The sequence below is a fragment of the Clavelina lepadiformis genome, chromosome 5, assembly GCF_947623445.1.
Source record: "Clavelina lepadiformis chromosome 5, kaClaLepa1.1, whole genome shotgun sequence".
Lineage (NCBI taxonomy): Eukaryota > Metazoa > Chordata > Ascidiacea > Aplousobranchia > Clavelinidae > Clavelina > Clavelina lepadiformis.
This window is the reverse complement of record NC_135244.1, coordinates 2,542,995-2,560,279: the sequence shown is the minus strand read 5'-3', so window position 1 is coordinate 2,560,279 and position 17,285 is coordinate 2,542,995. Positions and strand designations below refer to the sequence as shown.

Sequence of the window (17,285 nt, the reverse complement as noted above, 5' to 3'; positions counted from 1 at the left end):
TTGTTATGTTTTTATTTCGGCTTGGTAGCCGAGTGGTTCGAGTTCTGGCCTCGCAACAAATGTGGCTCATGTTCCATATTCGATGCCCAGTGACGCCATGCCGTTTTCATGGCCTTGGGCAAGGCATTAACGACACTTGCTCCTCTTCCGTCATCCGTGGACCTGGTTCTAAATTCGGGAAAAAAAAAACAAAATAAAAAATGTGTGACATTCGGAACTTGCATAAATATTAGCTCGGTAACTGCGGTTCGAGCGATGAGAAATCATCACCGAGTTTAAGTCGTGAAAAGATTTTCCTCTGTACGAGGGAAAAGATTATACCATATCATATCATATTGTACATCTGTTAAGCTACGAAACCCAAAAAACATCTATAAGATTCATACTATTTTTCGAGTTTCGTCTACATAGCAAAATTAACGCATTTATAGGCCTACCTTAACGCTGAGACTTGATCAACAAGAACAGACCCTCATGTAGGTTCAAGTCATTTATCTAATTTCTTAGAAAGGGACCGTTTTTCAACTCGACTTGGTTTGGAATTGCACTGTTAGACTGGACTTTTGTTAGACTTGCGCTGGAGCTTACAACGGTTAATGTATAGAAGTCTACCGGGTCCATTTGGATTACTTATAATCAGCTACTTACCGTATTTTCTTGAATAGAAACCGCGGTTACTATCTTTTATTTTTGAACGTTTTGTGCGGCTTCTATTCGAGGGCGGCTTCCATTCGAAGGCGGCTTCTACTTTTATTACATGAAGTACCGGTAGTGTTGATTAGGTGACAATAAAATTCTGCGCTTTCTTTTGACAAAAAGGTTTTATTCTATTACTATCCGATCAGTACTGTTATGTGACAACTGCTGTTTTTCGCATGTGCAAGCTCTCAATGACAACCTTTATATCACACCGAAGCGATTTCATCATTGTCTTCTGCGGCGTCTGTGCGAGGGCGGCTTCTATTCAAGAAAATACGGTATATGATATTAGATCAAATTTATTTTAGCGCAGCGTCCATTCTTTGACATTGCTTGAAAAACAAGAACTACATTAGCAATAGTGTAGTACAGCAGTAATATGAACATGATTAAAAGTTACCTTATCTGCAACCAAGGGCACCACTACAAATCATATTCCGGTAAATCTGTAATATCCTTCAAATATCATTCAATAGACGATGTTTGCCAATCCAGACAGCAATAAAACGAACAAGACAATCCAAACAGAATTCAAACTCAAAGATTGAACATCGCAGAATTTAAAATGAGATAACCTAGAAGTTTTCCATCGTCGCTACAACACAAATTTGTGACATTGACCTTGGGTGAATAGACTTGTTCGGTAAGTTGCCTTAATATTGTCAAAAGCGATACATAATATGTTGCTGATGTTTTCATTAAAATGCAATCCTTCGTTTCTAGCACGCAGCTGAAGAGCGCAACCATGCGGATAATAAAACGCATTTGAACTCGCGTTAGCGTGGAAAGCATTGAAGTCCAACGGTTGAACCCTGCGTGCTCTCAACCCAACCTTTAACATTATAGGAACTTAAACACGATAACATTATAGCATAATATTCAGCAACAAAAAAAACGATTTTTGATTTTCGGGAGATTTACTTTGTAAAGGATCAGATTCTTTATGGCCTACTATTCAGCTGCTCAATACTAAGAAGTGGAATCCAGTCATGTTTTGACTAATTGATTATTTTTACTTAAAATGCATGGTACCTCGTGCTATGAGTACTTTGTCTGGTCAATTGTGACGTATGGGAAGTTGCCCACTACTTTTTATTCTCGCCGATTTTACTCAAATCAATCATGCTTTAATTACTTTGCACACACAAGTGCAATTACAAGTAAATAAATACGCAATTAAACTGAGTTCTCTTGTATGTTTTTTTCTCCAGAGTCTCCGATTTGCGCTGAAATCTTATCATCGATGTTTTCCGTAACGGATAAATGAGCTTTATCCGCACTTGCACCAGTAGCAGCGGAATCTCTCGAATTTACTTCATGTGAACGTCCATTGCAATCGTTTGCACCGTCAGTCTTATGAAGGACGGGCTCGTTCGTTTGTGACACTTCCATCCGATCATGCCGGCTAATTTCGGACTTATCGAGAGTCCTGGTCGAAATGCTCATATCAATCGACTTTCTCATCATCATTGGACTTTGGTTGGGAGTCATTGTATCAAGGTTCAATCTCAGAACAGAGGTGGCGAGCGAATTCTTCTTGGACGCAGCAACGTCGGAATTATTAGCTGAGGCAGGCCTGACGCTGTTCCGCTCCATCCACCAAGCGATGCGATCGGAGCACCGATCCGCGTGAAGTCGCTTAAGGAAAGAAATCATAGTTGAAGTCATTTCCTGTCGGAAGTCTTTATTTCTTCTGTTGTATATGAAGAAATTCCAAAGGCTGTTACAGGCTAAAATGATGATAGTGACGAATTCAAACGCATTATAAACAAGAGCGCCTTGGACGTCCACTCGTCTCGGTTGACTGAAGTAGATGTTCCCAACAAACAATGCACTTAGGATAACCAGGGCTACAGGCAAAATGCTTAAGGTGAAAATTCCCGCCATTAGGCAAAGGGTGTGTGCCAGTCGAACTTCAACCGAACGGGATTTCTTTTTGAGCTTTGTAGACAAGTGTCTGTTAATTTTGGCATGTTTCCTGGTCATGTGAAAAGTGACGATGTTAACAAGCCAAGTAATAACCAAAGGTATAAGAAATGCTACCAAATACAATACTAATGCGTCTTGGCCACCAGAAGAGACCAGTATGGATGCAATTAAGCTATACCTTAAAGTAGGTGTTAGATATGGCAATATAGAAAACAAAACACCAACAAGCCACAAACATATACAACCAATTTTTGCAGAATATTCAGCCTTTTCCTTGTTGTACGACAGAGGACGGCTTATAGCCCAAAGCCTATCACACCCAGCAACCGTTAAAGTGTATACTGACACTGTCAATGAGAGCACGGTAAAAAATCCAACAAAATCAAGGTAAGAACGTGAAGACAACTGAGTTAATGACGGTAACCTTAACTCAACCGATTTACCGGCGTCAACCACGACACCTTCAGCTTCTAAATAACCGGTCACGTTAATAAGAGATCCGCTTTGATGCCTGGTAGTTATAAGTCTTCCTAAGCTGGAGGAAAAAGTTGGGAAAACAAAAAACCCGATTATCAGATCGGCAAAAGCCAGAGACATCTTGTAAATTCCTTGGCTATTCCGAAGACTGGCATTGCGTGAAATAACTACAACTACCAGAATATTCACTACTGCTATGACAATTCCGAAGAGAGGACATATCACCATAATTGACACCATCTTTGCTCGGCAACTGCGAAAACATACGTTAATCAAAAATGGAACAACAACTTCAAACTATAATAAACACTTGTGAATAATTCACTGTAAGAAAAAAATTAAACTTTATGCATAACGGTCCGGCCATGTGCTGTCCATGAAATGTTTTAACAGCGTAAATAAGATGCTAATGCTAAAATAAGATGCTAAATAAGGTGATAAGTAGGGCAACCAGCTTTTTGACCTAAAAAGTTTAAATTTTGACCTTATTTTGAAAAACGCTATACTGATAGTCTACACAGAGTCTCTAGTCTCTCTACAGTCTACACTGTCTACAGCAACTTTCTAATCTAAAGCTGCATTTAAAATTGACAAAATGCTTTTCTAGTGTTGACCTTTTTTTCGTTTCTGCATATTAAGATTGACAACTTGCAGTCTCAAATGCAATGCCTTCACATCGTGACGTCACCAGACGCGCTGCAAGGCCTTCCCTCTCTTTGTGGCTTTGGTTCTAAGTATAATTTGGGGCACTGGAATAGTTTGCGGTACAAGAAAAGAGAAAAACGGAAGAATAATATTACAAAATTACAAGTTTAATAGATTTTGACCTAAAAAGAAGACCTAAAGAAACAATTTGACCGTATTTTGACCTAACGTAACATTTTGACTTTATTTGACCTAATAACTTCTATACTACACGTCGTACAAAGCTGAAATTTGTTTTGTGCTTGTTTGATAGCATTCTGAGCAGGTTAAAAAATTTGACCATATTGACTTTTGGTTGCCCTAGTGATAAGATAAGAAAGATTTCTATTGAACAAAGCAAAAATGTTTCCTCATACCTGGAAGACATGCATGTCCATGAGGATATGATTCGTTCTCGGAGAGTTTCTCCGTCGTATCCGCACCACACTACTTCGCATGAGGGTAAGTTAACGTGGATGACTTCGTGGTAATCTCCGAGATGATCTTCGTCGGCTTCATAAAGTGCAACTTGTACACAAGGCTTCGATAAATCGGACGAGGAAAGCGAGTTTGCTTGAAGACGAGATATTATCGAGTTCCACTGCGCATAAATCGATTGATCATTGGTGCTGTTTGTCCCTGTTGCTACGGTTTGTGTTTGTAATTGATCGTGATTATTATTACGCATAAAAGCTTCTTTAACTTCGTCAAAGCAACTGTCCACAAAGGTTTCGTATTCGCAGAAATATTTGTAAACGTTTTGAGTGTACTCGGTGTAGTTAAAGAGTCGTTGCTTGCATTCCTCTTCAAATCGTGGACATTTCCAACCTCTCAATGTTTCTAAGTAATTGGTCAAATACTGTCTTCCTATTGACCATCTTCGTTCAAAATATTTTACAGTAACATTACAACACCTCTCGGTCTTTGTTCGGTTGCCAACCAGGTATCCGTGAACGTAAATGCATTCACTTATGTCGTCACTTCTTTCACCGTGGTTTGTGGAATTAACCTGGGAGTGAGCACTTTGACTGAAGAGAAGACTTCCGGTTAACATCACAAACAGCTTGAAATGCATTCCTACCAGAAAGCTGCTTTATGTATCAAGGTTTTGTCCGGTAAATTCTTTTTATCTGTATCTCCTTTTTTCTTTTAGTTCAAGTGCTTCCCGTCATGGAATTCAAAACAGGTACAAAATAAACTATAATATTACCCTGCTTATAAAAGTCCTTCAGATACGAAAAAATGGAATGGGTGAAAATTTCATTTATAAGAAAAAAAATTCTTTTTAAGTGCCAGTAACAGCAGCGTGACCTCACTAGCTTGTTGCTGAGTTTTGGGCTGATTCAATCCATGAACGGAAATGACGTGCAAAAACAGCAGATAAATGTTTGAATTTGCTGCTTGCTATTGTCTTTACCTCTACGTGTAGCTTCTGTGTTGACAGAAAAAGAAAACCTTAAAATGTGTCATCTAATCAGCTGGCCTGCCTAATCGCCACAAATTGGTTACAGAAAAGCCTCATAACCTACGGTTTTGCCCCTTGTTTAGCCTATTTCTATGTTGTAGTATATTTTGTTGGTGGTATATTTCTAGAGACTGCCTATATATCATAATACATGTGGTTGTGTATACTTGCATGCATTTCTTAAGCTATTTATCATTTTCTTCCCAGTCGTTAGCGATAGTCGTTATAGTCAGTTCATAGTTCAGCAAAGTTCTCTCTCATAGTTACTCTTGAATAAGCAAGCTAAACCTTCCGAAATATTAATGCAAATACGTTTCGTTGACCCTTCATTCGTTAGTTTTCCAACTCACAGTAGTTTTAACTTCAAGTTGTTACGTAACAATACGTACGTACGCAACGATAAGTGTTACGTACAAACGCCCTGCAGACACGCTTGAGGCGTCCACTTATTTTTTTATCCATTTTTTTATGATAATCATGCCGGTAATTTTCTTGGTAGAAGAAAAAATGCATATCACGCGTTGTCTAAAGTAGATGTCGTGACGTACACGATAGCTAGTCTGCCGGAGCGACTCGCTAAATGTTAACTGGTTTTCAACTTTAGGCTACACAGTACCGTATATCTGTGTGGGCTACATATGTGGCATGTAAACGAGTCGAACCTTTCCTTAATAGATACCAGAACTTTATTTAAATCATTCAAGGATTAAAGCTTCCTGTCATTAAGCGTCGCCGTTGCCCATTAGCTCGCTTGATAGCTTGTAAGATATATACTACACTGCTAATATTAGCTGAGTTGCCGGTTTTTAAGTGATGCCAACATTCTAGCCTTAACCATAAGACTTTGTCTTGACATGCTTCTTGCCATGTAACCGACAGATCTACCAATCACAAGTCTTTTTTTATAGCCTAAGTTATTATGCCAGCAATGTTTATGTTTCGTTAGTGACCTACTTGCTTTTAACAGGCGAAATATTTATTGTAGGCTCTTCGATTTATTCGGTCACGATGGCAAGGCAAGCAATCATTGGACCGGAGCGCAGAAAGCAGTATAGCATGCAATACCGTGTTGGCTGCCACTATTTCAACGGAAAAAATTGTGTGTTCAAAGCTATTTTTACAGTTTATTGTTAACCTAACTTAAAAGTTATAGCATAGCAACCTAAACCTAACCTAAATATACCTTTCAATCTGATTCCAACTCCAATAAAACTTCCAATAGTTTAAACCAACTTTTTACACCCCTTTAACTTAACAAATCTTTAACAAAGGGCTGTGTAACGTACTTATGGTGAAATAGTCCCTTTCTACTGTATTATTATCCTTCAAAGCCTTTACTCAAAGCGGGCTTCTAAATCAAAGAAACAGAGGTTTACAGTAATTAACTTGGCAGACGAAACGCCTAAGTAGAAAATTATATATGCTTGAACACTTAGGCTGGACCTACACAGAAATAATTCCAAAACGTGCTAAGAATTTCAAAGCGACGTTATCACTTTTGAGTGATTTGCAAAAGTCGAAAGGACTCCTCTGACGCAATTATCATATTTTCACAGTGAAGAAATTCCGTTGCTTGCTTGACAGCACATTCGGCTCTTTTCATTGAGAAACTTTAGCTTTAATTATTTTATCACAATGCCCTATATTTCGAAGATGCAACGTGGGGTAAACGCTCGTAATGTGACGGTTTAATGTGAATTTTGTAAGTTCAGGAATATGATGTCATACAACGTCATAAAGACGTAATGCTTTGACAATGTTTCCTGTCTTGCCTTTATTTCTTGCAAGCTTAATTTGCATATAATCGACATCGGATATTTAAAAATAAATTAAGTTTTGCAGGAATAACTTCACATCCACATAACCTTTTATGTTTGTTAGATATATATCTTTGAGTTTGTTGATAGCGAGTAACTGTTTCAGACATGCGACTGTACAAGCTACGTCTCTGCTTCAGCCGGAATTATACCGGATCTCTAGCCCCAAGATTGCTCATGAAATCGGGATTAGAAGCCTGACAGTTGTAGAAAACAAAAATTCGAATAGAATATAATTATGCAATTAGAACAACTTCAGAACCAAATCTATCCTGTAAGGTTTTGCTTTGCAGCTTAATAACATCCTACCTACGCGTAATTAACCCTGCAATTAATTTTGTTAGGCAATCAACGGAAAACCAAGGTTGCGACAAAATCAACCAAGAATCTGCCCATACTGTAATGAAAACAGTTATGTAATTAGGCAAATGTGTGTGCTCTGTTCGACGAGATAAAGCGATATTGTTCTAGCATTTAGTTTCTTGTATGATGCGCGTAATACAGTATCAATGATTTCAACAATAACAATATCTTTCATTTATTCTTATTTAGCATACTATGTACCCGTACATAGTAATAAAGAAAAACACTAAAAGCAGAGCATATGCTTTTCAGAATTTTTTTCCTGTGTAAATGTTTCTTTTGTTAAGTGCACCCTAAAATTTAAACTAATGCAACATTCGAAAATTAATCACTATAAAATTTAAGCTACCCAAGTACATGTGGTAACATACATACTAATGTTTTCTGCTTCAATTGCCATTTGAAATGTTCTTCGCTGTCAATTTGCAGGCTCCATCATGAAGGCGAACCTGACGTTTCGAGTCGTTGGAATAAAGAAAAAAAAATTAGCTAAAACAACACCTTGTTCATAAAAATACACAAGCAAAAAGCATAAAAACGAAACAGCTCATCACATACGAAGCATTGAAATAGTCAAACACAGGGAATAGCGGTGACCAATGGGGGTATAGTTTTATGCGCACGAATTTTTTAATGCATTGGAGACATATTTCAACGGTAAATGTAATATAAATGCACTGAAGCACAACACAAAAGACGCTGATATAATCAAAGCTTATAAGAAAAACATCTAGAAGTTTGAGCCGTCTAAAGAACATAGAAATCTTAACAGAGAGACTTTTCTCACCACATAATGGGATTATTACCACTGGATCATCCCGCTGCAGGCAGATTATAGTTACTGTACATGGTCTTAGCTTATAAAGGCACATTTTGTATGTCCATTACAGTATTCACCAGAAAAGGTGAAAAAACAGCAGCAAAATACATAAATACTTTTATGGTCTAACTTTGACTTCACTCAAGCAACTTCGTTCTGTTTGCTGCTTTTTGCTGACGTGGTTTTCCACTCTGTTTCGGTCAGAGATAAACATGCGAATAACGCATTTCCGAAACTGCAAAGCAAATAAAAAGGTGGAATAAATTCTTAGTTTTTGTCTTGGAAATATCTATAATGTGGATTGTGGACATAGTATCTATACAGTAGTATTTCGAAGACCCACACCTGTTGATTTAAACCGACATTTATCAAGGGATTGTATATAAGAGCTGATTTGGCAAAATATGCTGGGATGCTTCCAAAAGCGAACTTCATCTAAAAAAATCTTATATAGACACATAATGCACGGCGATTAAATTAGGCTAACGTTAGCAGTAAATTATTTTCTCTTTGAAAAACGCAAACTTTCATATTCAGTCATTGCAAGTTTGCAACACTGTAGCAATGCTTATTTAGGTAGACATAAAGGTGCAATATGACAGGTTTATATCAAATTAAAAAGCACTAAATTAAAACTGAAAATCACTGATGAAAAGATTTCGATACAAACGTTTATGGTCATCACTAGGGCGATTATTTTTTGACTTGTCAAAAAAGTCAAAACTTCGTCAAATTTATAGCATTATAGGTCAAAAATTGTCAAAATTGTTTACAAACTGCATTGTCGCGGTGTCGTAGAGGTTGCACTGTCATTGAACTTTTCGTTTTACACATTGTAGCCTACTTTATACTGTTGTAAATGGCCCATTGTCTACTTATTGTGAATCATAAACCATTAAGTGAAATAATTAGGTTGATATGGTGTGATGCTCAACACACCTCAAAAGTCAAAACGTGTAAAATTTTTGGTCCTAAGTCATTTTGCGGCAGCTGTAGGTTAGGTGCAGCTCTTGCTTCGGTTTTGCTTTAGATACTTCATGCATCTTTAGTTTAGACAAATGTATTGAACAGCTTTTGTTGTGTCTTAGCTGCAGTTTTTTGGCAGTGATTTGTAATTAGCTCATTTCCCTTTTCAGAATAGGCTAGGTCTGTGTTCAGATTTTTGCCCTTCTTCATTACAATAAACGTTAACTTTTTGTACAATAATGCGTAATTTAACTACTTGAGTTCTTCAGACGTCAAAATTTGTCAAAAATAAGTTTTTTAATGTCAAAACTTGTCAAAATTTTCAAATTTTAGGTCAAAAATTTTCGTTTTTTAGGTCAAAATATAATCGCACTGGTCATCACTAAAGACATGACGCAATTTTGACAACTTTATCAAGGGCTGCAATTATCTAATATGACATCACCGTCTTTGCTGAACGTACGAAAATTTCCGTGAAAAATTTTGCATTATATTTTAGCGATAACGTTTCTTAACTATGCAAATATTCCTTTTATAATCGTTTTATTCAGTTTAAGGTACTCATTAAAGTAAGATAAACTTGTATTTGCACTTAAACAACTAGACTTATTTACTTGTGAGTCCGGGTTAAAGACATTATACATAGCAAAGCCAGCATACGGCAACCAACTTAGTAAAAATGCAACTCCCATAATTGCGGTCAGTTTAGTCACTTTGGCCTCCGCTCTTGTATTTTCAGGAAGTGAATTATTTCTGGCAAACTGAAAGAAAGTTAAGACTGCGTTTAACTTTAAATGTCATTTATCAAGATAAAACTTTAGGTTGTATGTTATACTTATACAAATGAAACATTCAACATTTTTTTTATGTAGCTTGTTATTTAATGGGACAGTTAATGAATTCTACACTTCTTAAAGCTCATAGGTAACGATGTTACCTGACGCAAAAGGGCAATAATCTTCCCGTAGCAAACTACAATTACTGCCAACGGAACAAAAAAGCAGGTGTTGAAATAAACCAGCAAAAATATTCTTTCTCTATAACAATGAAATATAAGGTTTTGGCACAAATAACAAACAAATGATAGAGTAAAAAAACTAAGTTAAATTTCTAATGATTGTATAATGTATAGTATTAACTGTCTAATTAAAAAATGTCTTGCCTTTTTGGATTCCGCTTTAGCAGAATAAACGGTAGTATCATAAAATAATTTACCTCAAACCTTCGGAAAGCCAGTTCGGAGCGCAACTTGTGCCAACGCCCTCAGGGACATATCCATCCCACAAAACCAAAGGCGGTGTGTTCCAAATTATCGACCATGTCCATGTAAATGCTATGCCTGCATGGTCAAGTAATTAGTACAACACCAACAACCATAAATCAAATTAGCATTGAAGGTCATGTGTATAAGACAAAAGTGCCATATATGTGGTAGATTAATTATTAATTAGTAATAGCATAATTCACCTGAAGTTATGTAGTGTAAAGATTATACAAATAATAAGAGAAAAAATACCTCAAAAGCTTTACATACCTATTAATGCTTGTTTGTGCTCAAAACGTCTGGGTCCAAACGGTTTACAGACAACTAAAAAACGCTCAAATGCCATCACAGAGATCGAAAGTAAGCCCACGATGCCCAAACGATGTCAACTCCCCTGTCTTATTCTATTCATATGTTTTTTTTAAATTAAGGTTGATCCTTTAACGATTAACTGTACGATTGTGTAAGCCGACTAACGCTTTATTATAAAATATTATAGCAATGATATGTATCGTTTGGACTTACTAAAAACGGACACTGTATATCCTAAAAACTGGCAGACATATTTTCCCAAGTAAAAGTATCCGACTGCGTTGGTAAAGATAGAAATCAAGCATTCAATTGATGCATTGGCTAAGTCAGCCACAGCCAGGTTGACTATAAGGTAATTGATGGGCTTTCTAAGTTTCTAAAATTAAAAAGAAAGCATTTACTGTATATCTCAGTTTCTACAGTTCATCTTCATGTTCAGTTTCTTTGAAGGATTAGAAAAAATGTTATGCTTTTAGCGTATATATAGTACACGGTTTCTTACTGTTAGTGTTATATAACTTTCATGAAAAACCCATGAAACTTACTTTGTATTTTATAGTCGCCACAATCACGACGCTATTAAAGAAGCAGGACAAAATGAAAAGAACCGTCATGTAAACTGCAAGAAATGTGTAATATCCTCTGCTGACAATTTCAACGTAATCAGGCACCCATCCATCTCCGTACAACACATAAGGGTTTGTGCTTTCGTTGTAGGGTGTTTGGGTACTAACCATTTCTGCTAAACTTGATGCTGTAGAATTGTCAGCGTTGACTTTATAAGCCACAGAACGGCGTGTGCTGTGAAATTGCTATCCATGAAAGTGAAAATAATGTTTACTGAAATAAAATAATGCCCACTATATTTGCTTAGGCAATTTATGCGCTAAGTTATACATATTATAATAGCTTATATAGACCTTCGTTTTGTAATACCATGCTGGCGGTGTAAGACACTTTATGCTTATCATCATCTACACACATCCCACCTAGCCTAGAACATGTGGGAGAACATGTCGAACAGACAAAAAGACCAACAAGTCACTCCTTTTCTCTTCTGTAGTGTTTGACATTGTGTCGTAGTCATGGCAACGTTGTCGAAAGTGAACTTGAACCCACAACGCTTTTACAGGACTCACAGCAATACTTGGGTCACGTAATTGAAATAAAAAGCCATTGTATGAAAAACTCTCATCACTAAGCGTCAGGCCCCCAAGTGGCACAAGAAAAACGCTTGTGCCATAAAGAGAGCATGACCCTGTCTTTTAAAGTATCACTTCACGGCGGATTAACGCGAAAACGTCGATGTAATCATCAACATTTTTGTTTAACAGTTTCCATCTTTATGTGGACATACGTTTAACTTTTCAGTAAATTTTCGCTTCTTACAGCGCTCGCCAAACAAATCGGTTGTCGCTGTCAGTAGATTTCATTTCAAAGCGGATTTAATGGAAAAGGTGCTGGCGAAAAACAACGGCAGACGAATTTTGCGGATTTCATTCGGGGAATCACCGTCACTCACTTTGGTCTAGGCCTGGTGGGTTAAAATGTGTAGTAAAAAGCATTATGTCATTCATAGTCCATTGTAGGCCTAATAGTCGATATAGTCTTGTATTTACTTTTGTGTAATGTGTTACAAGGCTTATTAGGTACTGCAGAAGTATTAAATGCTATTGTCAAAGTTTAAAGGCTCTGCTCTGGCAGCCTTGGCTGGGGATTGTATCGGAGCTAGGTATGAGTCTATGTGGCGTCCTGTTGCGTATCAAACACTTCTGAATCTGGAGGAAAACTTAAAAAGCGCTGAAAAAACATGTAGGTAAACTTTATTATTGCATAATGTTGCTTAAAAGTGTTCACATTTACCTTTTACAACTTTTTTGACTTGATACTTGGGGCCCAGATCCCCCGGAAGTTGATGACGTAAGATGGTGGTATTTTGTGAAGTTACTTCGTTTTGACACGACAATACGATGACGTCATAATTTGGTAACTTTGAGGGGGTTGTGCACTTGTATACTAGACCCGACACTTGTTAGCCTACCTTCAGAGTGCAAATGTTCAGTTTGGCGTACATAACAAGTTTGTCAAAGACGTGCTTTGCCTACTGCAATCTCTGAAAAGAGGAAACATGTTGTGCTATTTTTCATCTGAGCAAGAGAAAAACGGATAAGGGATGTGCACTTGCATTTGCAATTGTTTCAATATTGTTGCGCCACGACGTGATTAACTCTGTGCCACGCTGAGTCCAAACCGAATTTACGCCGCATGACTGTAGGTGACGCCGAAGAACTCTTGTGGCATGTAATTAATTAGTTCAAGTTTGTTTTTAGCATGATCATTTTTATTGGGGACTGCTTTTTTACTGAATTGTACGTTATGGCTCTAGCGTGGCATATTTTCAATTTGCAACTGAGCATATATAATGAACTGTGGCAAGGTTCACGTTTTGGATAACTCAGTTGTTTTTGTTTGAAGAAATAGTGTCATTTCAATTTTAAAATTTTTCCATTTTTAGGTATGCTCACAGATGTCTTTCAATGTTTAATCTGCATTTGTATTAAGTTAGTTAACCCTGCTATTTTATTCTCCGGATTGTTTTGCAGACTATAAACAAGTAATTTACCTTGAATCAACTATAACCTTAAATTTTCTCTTAACAAATAAGTCTCGTTGCTACACTGATTTTGTTGACGCAGGACACATGATTTAAACTGTATTGATTTATTTGCAGTTTTGACCATATTTTTGGCTCTTTTGTGGTGTTTTTGATGCTTTAGGTTTATAAATACATCACTTTATAATTTTTAAAATTGGCTATGCACTAAGTGGGCTTTTTTAGGAAAATTCTATTGTAGCGTATCTAATCTTCGTTTTATTTTTAAAAATTCTTGAAATAAAAACATGTCAATTGTATTTTAGCTAGAAGATCTCTCCATTACACAGATGACACAGAGATGGCTCATGAACTAGCAAAGTCTTTGGTAGAAAATGGGAAGTTTGTTGCAAAAGATGTTGCTTCCAAGTATGTGTTTGTTTGTACCTGTTTCTCCGACCTGTCATTAAGATGCCACTTTGTAAGATATAATACATGCTTCGTACAGTATCGTTCACAAGTAAGAGATATTTTCATGTGAGAGCGCCATTTGGAAAAATGCCTCTCACTCTAGTCAATGCATATTTTCCTCAGAAATTGGCTTACATTACAGTTATTATACTAGCTTATCACATCTATGCGCTGTTTTTTGTTCCATTCAAGATTAATGAAATTATTCGACCAAAACTGTGAATGTTTAAACTTCACCAGGTTTACAGAAACATTTTTTGAGTCACCGCCATATCGTTATTATGGACCGCATGTGAGAAATGTTTTCGAAAAGTTGGAGAAAGCATCTCGATTTTCAGATTTATTTGGCCCTGCAAGCGAGCAGTTTGATGGTCAAGGTTCCTATGGCAACGGTTCTGCCATGCGAGTGTTTCCAGTGGCACTTTTCTGTCATGGAAACCAGGAACTTCTTGAAAAGGTATTCGTTAACACAGTATTTTAATAAAATATATGAATTGTTGGCATTTTAATATGCTACACATAACATAAAAACTTATTTCAACTTTAAAACTATGTTGTTTTGAAAAAATAACAAGTTTAAATTACGCACAAAGTTTATCCAAAATACCAAAAAGTTTAACGTATTAATATAATCCACTCAGCTGGCTGCTTTAAGCGCAAAACTCACACACGCTCATATTGATGCTATCAATGGAGCAAAACTGCAAGCATCTGCAGTTGAAATCGCCCTGTCTTCATCTGATGGCTCCATCTCTTGGTTGGAATTCTGGCAGAAATTAAAAGATCTCATCGATAAATTGGAAGTTGATGTTCCTGAGAAGTACGTTTTATTTGAAATATCTGTTATTACTTATTTTAGTTGCCATAACAGCACTTTGTACCATTTTAAAAACTGCTATCACAGAGTGTACACCAATAAGCTGGACATGATTAAGGAGTTGATTGCACGTGAAGAAGTTGCAAGTGTCCATGAGTTTGAGGATGAAGTTGGTGAGTTGGGACTGCAGCAGCTTTCTTATTTAGAAACTAAACAAATCATTTGATCACGCAATTTGCTTGAAGTATACAATACTATAATTACCCAGCAGTAGTCTTAGTTTTCTAGCAATAATGACTTTGACAAAAGCTAACACGCATTAAATACCACACCCTTGTTAAAGACGTTACGACTTGTCCAGTCAGTAATTTTTCCAAATAGTTTCAATCAGCAGTAAAGAAGCTTAAAAGAACATTATGTTTGTTGACGGTTATACCATGTTTTGCTCATGAGCAGCAATGGCTGTTACAGTAACTAAATGGAATATAATTATTAATTTGACGGCCATACTCCAGAAGACATTGTGTCAAGTTGTTTTATAAAAAATTCTCAACAACCATTCTGACACACAATGTTACACGGTGCCACGTTTTGTGTACAATTGCATGGCATGACCCCAGGACGTTGTTTCATGAATTTTTATTCAATAACAGGAACTGGCATAAAAGCTTCAGAAGCAGTTTGTGCGGCCATCTACGCATTCCTTATGTGCTTGGCAGATCGTCAACCTTCAGAGCTGTCTTCTCTCTCGAAAGTTCAACAGGTTGTGTTCTATTCCATATCGCTTGGTGGGGACACCGACACAATTGGAACTATGGCTGGAGCAATAGCAGGAGCGTTCTATGGTGATGAAGGTCTTCCATCTTATTGGTTGTATGCCTTTGAGGGTGCAGAGATGGCCCGAGATCTTGCCACAAAACTACATGAATTAAATGAAAAAAAGAATCGAGACATTTCACAAAAGCAGTGCAGATTAAGTTAACCTGTTTAACTCACTGAAGTCGCCGGCTGACATTCCTATTCTCATTCATATTATCGATTTCGGCCGAGTTCTCTTCGCCTAACTCGCCTCCGTTTCTGCTAATTATCTTTTTGTGTTATGTGGACTTTCCTGCTTTGCCAGCTTTCTGGACTGTTTTCATTTTATTGTTTTTTGATGTGTTGTTTTGTGGAAATTATACTCTTTTATCATATTTTGCTTTTATAACTCACAGTAGCTCTGTCCTTGTTGTTTACACTTCATTCGTCGATGTTCTTGTCTTATGCCTGTATTTTATATGTGATTAAATTATAAATAATTTAAGTTAAAGTTGCCCGATTTCTTTAATATGGCATCTAGAGTTTTTAAATGAATGGTACAGTATTGCACACAATATACGTGCGCAGTAATGTTAAAGTAGGCCCAAAAAGTGTTCCCTGTTCGCCCTTTTTGACTTTTAACATCATCAGCTTTGGCATAAATGAAGGTTCTCAAGGTTTGTGTAGGATAATGCATATCGATGTGGTTTTTGCCTACGTCACAAGTGTAAGTGTTTCACCGGTCGTGGTGACTTGGGCGAGTTCAATTGTTTATACGGTTATCACTGGATTCGTAACAGTCTTTGATTTTGTATATTCTTTTTAATTGGATAAGAAAGAATGATGATAATTGTTCGCAGTAAAAATGAAGCAATTTTACTTTCAGAAAACTTTTGCACTTAAATTGACCACTAGGTGGCAGTATTTGTTAACTTTTTGAAATTTCCGCGCGTTTCCTTCTTTTGCAAGAATTAAGAGTGTTTTTTATCTTTACTTTGATGTAACGCATTACCAAAAGCATTGAGCACCCTCCTTTCAGAGCGTATTTTTTTGTGTTTTTTTCATGAAATTTTGCAACAGAACTTCTTTCGTCGGGTTCCTCATGCTTGCATTATATTGTTATTATTTTTATATTATTATGATGTTATTGTTGTGTCATTATTATTGTATTGTTGTGTTGTTATGTTTTTTTCAAATTTCCGAAATTATTAATGTTTGGTTTTTTCTAACTACTGGCATTAAAATGCACCATTACTTCGAAGCAAGCTTCCGTATTTACGTTAGAGAAATGCTATTTGCTTGGTGTTAGTTTGCAGAGTATGAAGTACAAAGCATAATCATATCGCTTTCTGCATATATCATAATACACAGGGCTTTCATAATTTCCCAGCTGTTCTTACAGTAGAGTAGAAACATTAACAAAAATTAAATGGTCTCCCCCTTCCAAACATTTTTTAAAATTATTTCCGAACAAATTTTATCACCGAAATGGCGGACATGTCCGGAAGTAAGGCAAAACCATATAAGCTACAGTTTTTTCTCGGAAACATACAATTACATTTGCAGGTTAAATTAGTTATTAGCTGTGATTATGGTTAAATTAGTTTCTTTAGGTTTAAACCGTCTAAACATGAAACGTCAACTTTCCAAAAATAACATTTCATTCTTCACAATACACGCGGCAATTATGAAGGATTATAATTATACTTCCATCTCACGTTGTATACAGTTAGGCGAAATTTTGCCCAATTCTATTTTTGTCTTTTCGTAAATAACGTTTCCAAACAAATCACGAATTATAAACCTATAC

At 36.6% G+C, this 17,285-nt stretch overlaps 3 protein-coding genes across 3 annotated transcripts; 1 reads left to right on the top strand and 2 right to left on the bottom strand.

The window, feature by feature from the left end:
* Positions 1-1,777: 1,777 nt before the first annotated feature.
* Positions 1,778-5,545, bottom strand: LOC143459393 (uncharacterized). The gene is made up of 2 exons (XM_076956534.1): positions 4,167-5,545; positions 1,778-3,358 (listed from the first exon to the last, which is right to left on the bottom strand). Exons 1-2 carry the CDS (start codon positions 4,862-4,864, stop codon positions 1,876-1,878), a joined length of 2,181 nt encoding a protein of 726 aa, XP_076812649.1. The 5' UTR covers positions 4,865-5,545; the 3' UTR covers positions 1,778-1,875.
* A 2,444-nt stretch (positions 5,546-7,989) lies between these two features.
* Positions 7,990-11,702, bottom strand: LOC143458801 (pinopsin-like). Its single transcript, XM_076955672.1, has 8 exons — positions 11,342-11,702; positions 11,010-11,172; positions 10,755-10,868; positions 10,436-10,559; positions 10,158-10,257; positions 9,835-9,981; positions 8,600-8,689; positions 7,990-8,489 (listed from the first exon to the last, which is right to left on the bottom strand). The coding sequence occupies exons 1-8, from the start codon at positions 11,531-11,533 to the stop codon at positions 8,373-8,375; spliced, it is 1,047 nt and encodes a 348-aa protein (XP_076811787.1). The 5' UTR covers positions 11,534-11,702; the 3' UTR covers positions 7,990-8,372.
* Positions 11,703-12,359: 657 nt separating this feature from the next.
* On the top strand, positions 12,360-16,751 carry LOC143459392 (ADP-ribosylhydrolase ARH3-like). Its single transcript, XM_076956533.1, has 6 exons — positions 12,360-12,608; positions 13,716-13,818; positions 14,101-14,317; positions 14,502-14,680; positions 14,765-14,850; positions 15,331-16,751. The coding sequence occupies exons 1-6, from the start codon at positions 12,464-12,466 to the stop codon at positions 15,657-15,659; spliced, it is 1,059 nt and encodes a 352-aa protein (XP_076812648.1). The 5' UTR covers positions 12,360-12,463; the 3' UTR covers positions 15,660-16,751.
* Positions 16,752-17,285: the final 534 nt, after the last annotated feature.

Excerpts from the sequence above, each read along its gene's own strand:
- LOC143459393 (XM_076956534.1), bottom strand. The coding sequence starts at position 4,864 with ATGCATTTCAAGCTGTTTGTGATGTTAACCGGAAGTCTTCTCTTCAGT. Across the intron at positions 3,359-4,166 it reads TGGACATGCATGTCTTCCAG|TTGCCGAGCAAAGATGGTGT; the intron begins GTATGAGGAAAC and ends ATGTTTTCGCAG.
- LOC143458801 (XM_076955672.1), bottom strand. The coding sequence starts at position 11,533 with ATGGTTAGTACCCAAACACCCTACAACGAAAGCACAAACCCTTATGTG. Across the intron at positions 11,173-11,341 it reads TGGCGACTATAAAATACAAA|AAACTTAGAAAGCCCATCAA; the intron begins GTAAGTTTCATG and ends TTTTAATTTTAG. Across the intron at positions 9,982-10,157 it reads TTATTGCCCTTTTGCGTCAG|TTTGCCAGAAATAATTCACT; the intron begins GTAACATCGTTA and ends ACTTTCTTTCAG.
- LOC143459392 (XM_076956533.1), top strand. The coding sequence starts at position 12,464 with ATGCTATTGTCAAAGTTTAAAGGCTCTGCTCTGGCAGCCTTGGCTGGG. Across the intron at positions 12,609-13,715 it reads AAAAAGCGCTGAAAAAACAT|CTAGAAGATCTCTCCATTAC; the intron begins GTAGGTAAACTT and ends ATTGTATTTTAG. Across the intron at positions 14,681-14,764 it reads GAAGTTGATGTTCCTGAGAA|AGTGTACACCAATAAGCTGG; the intron begins GTACGTTTTATT and ends CTGCTATCACAG.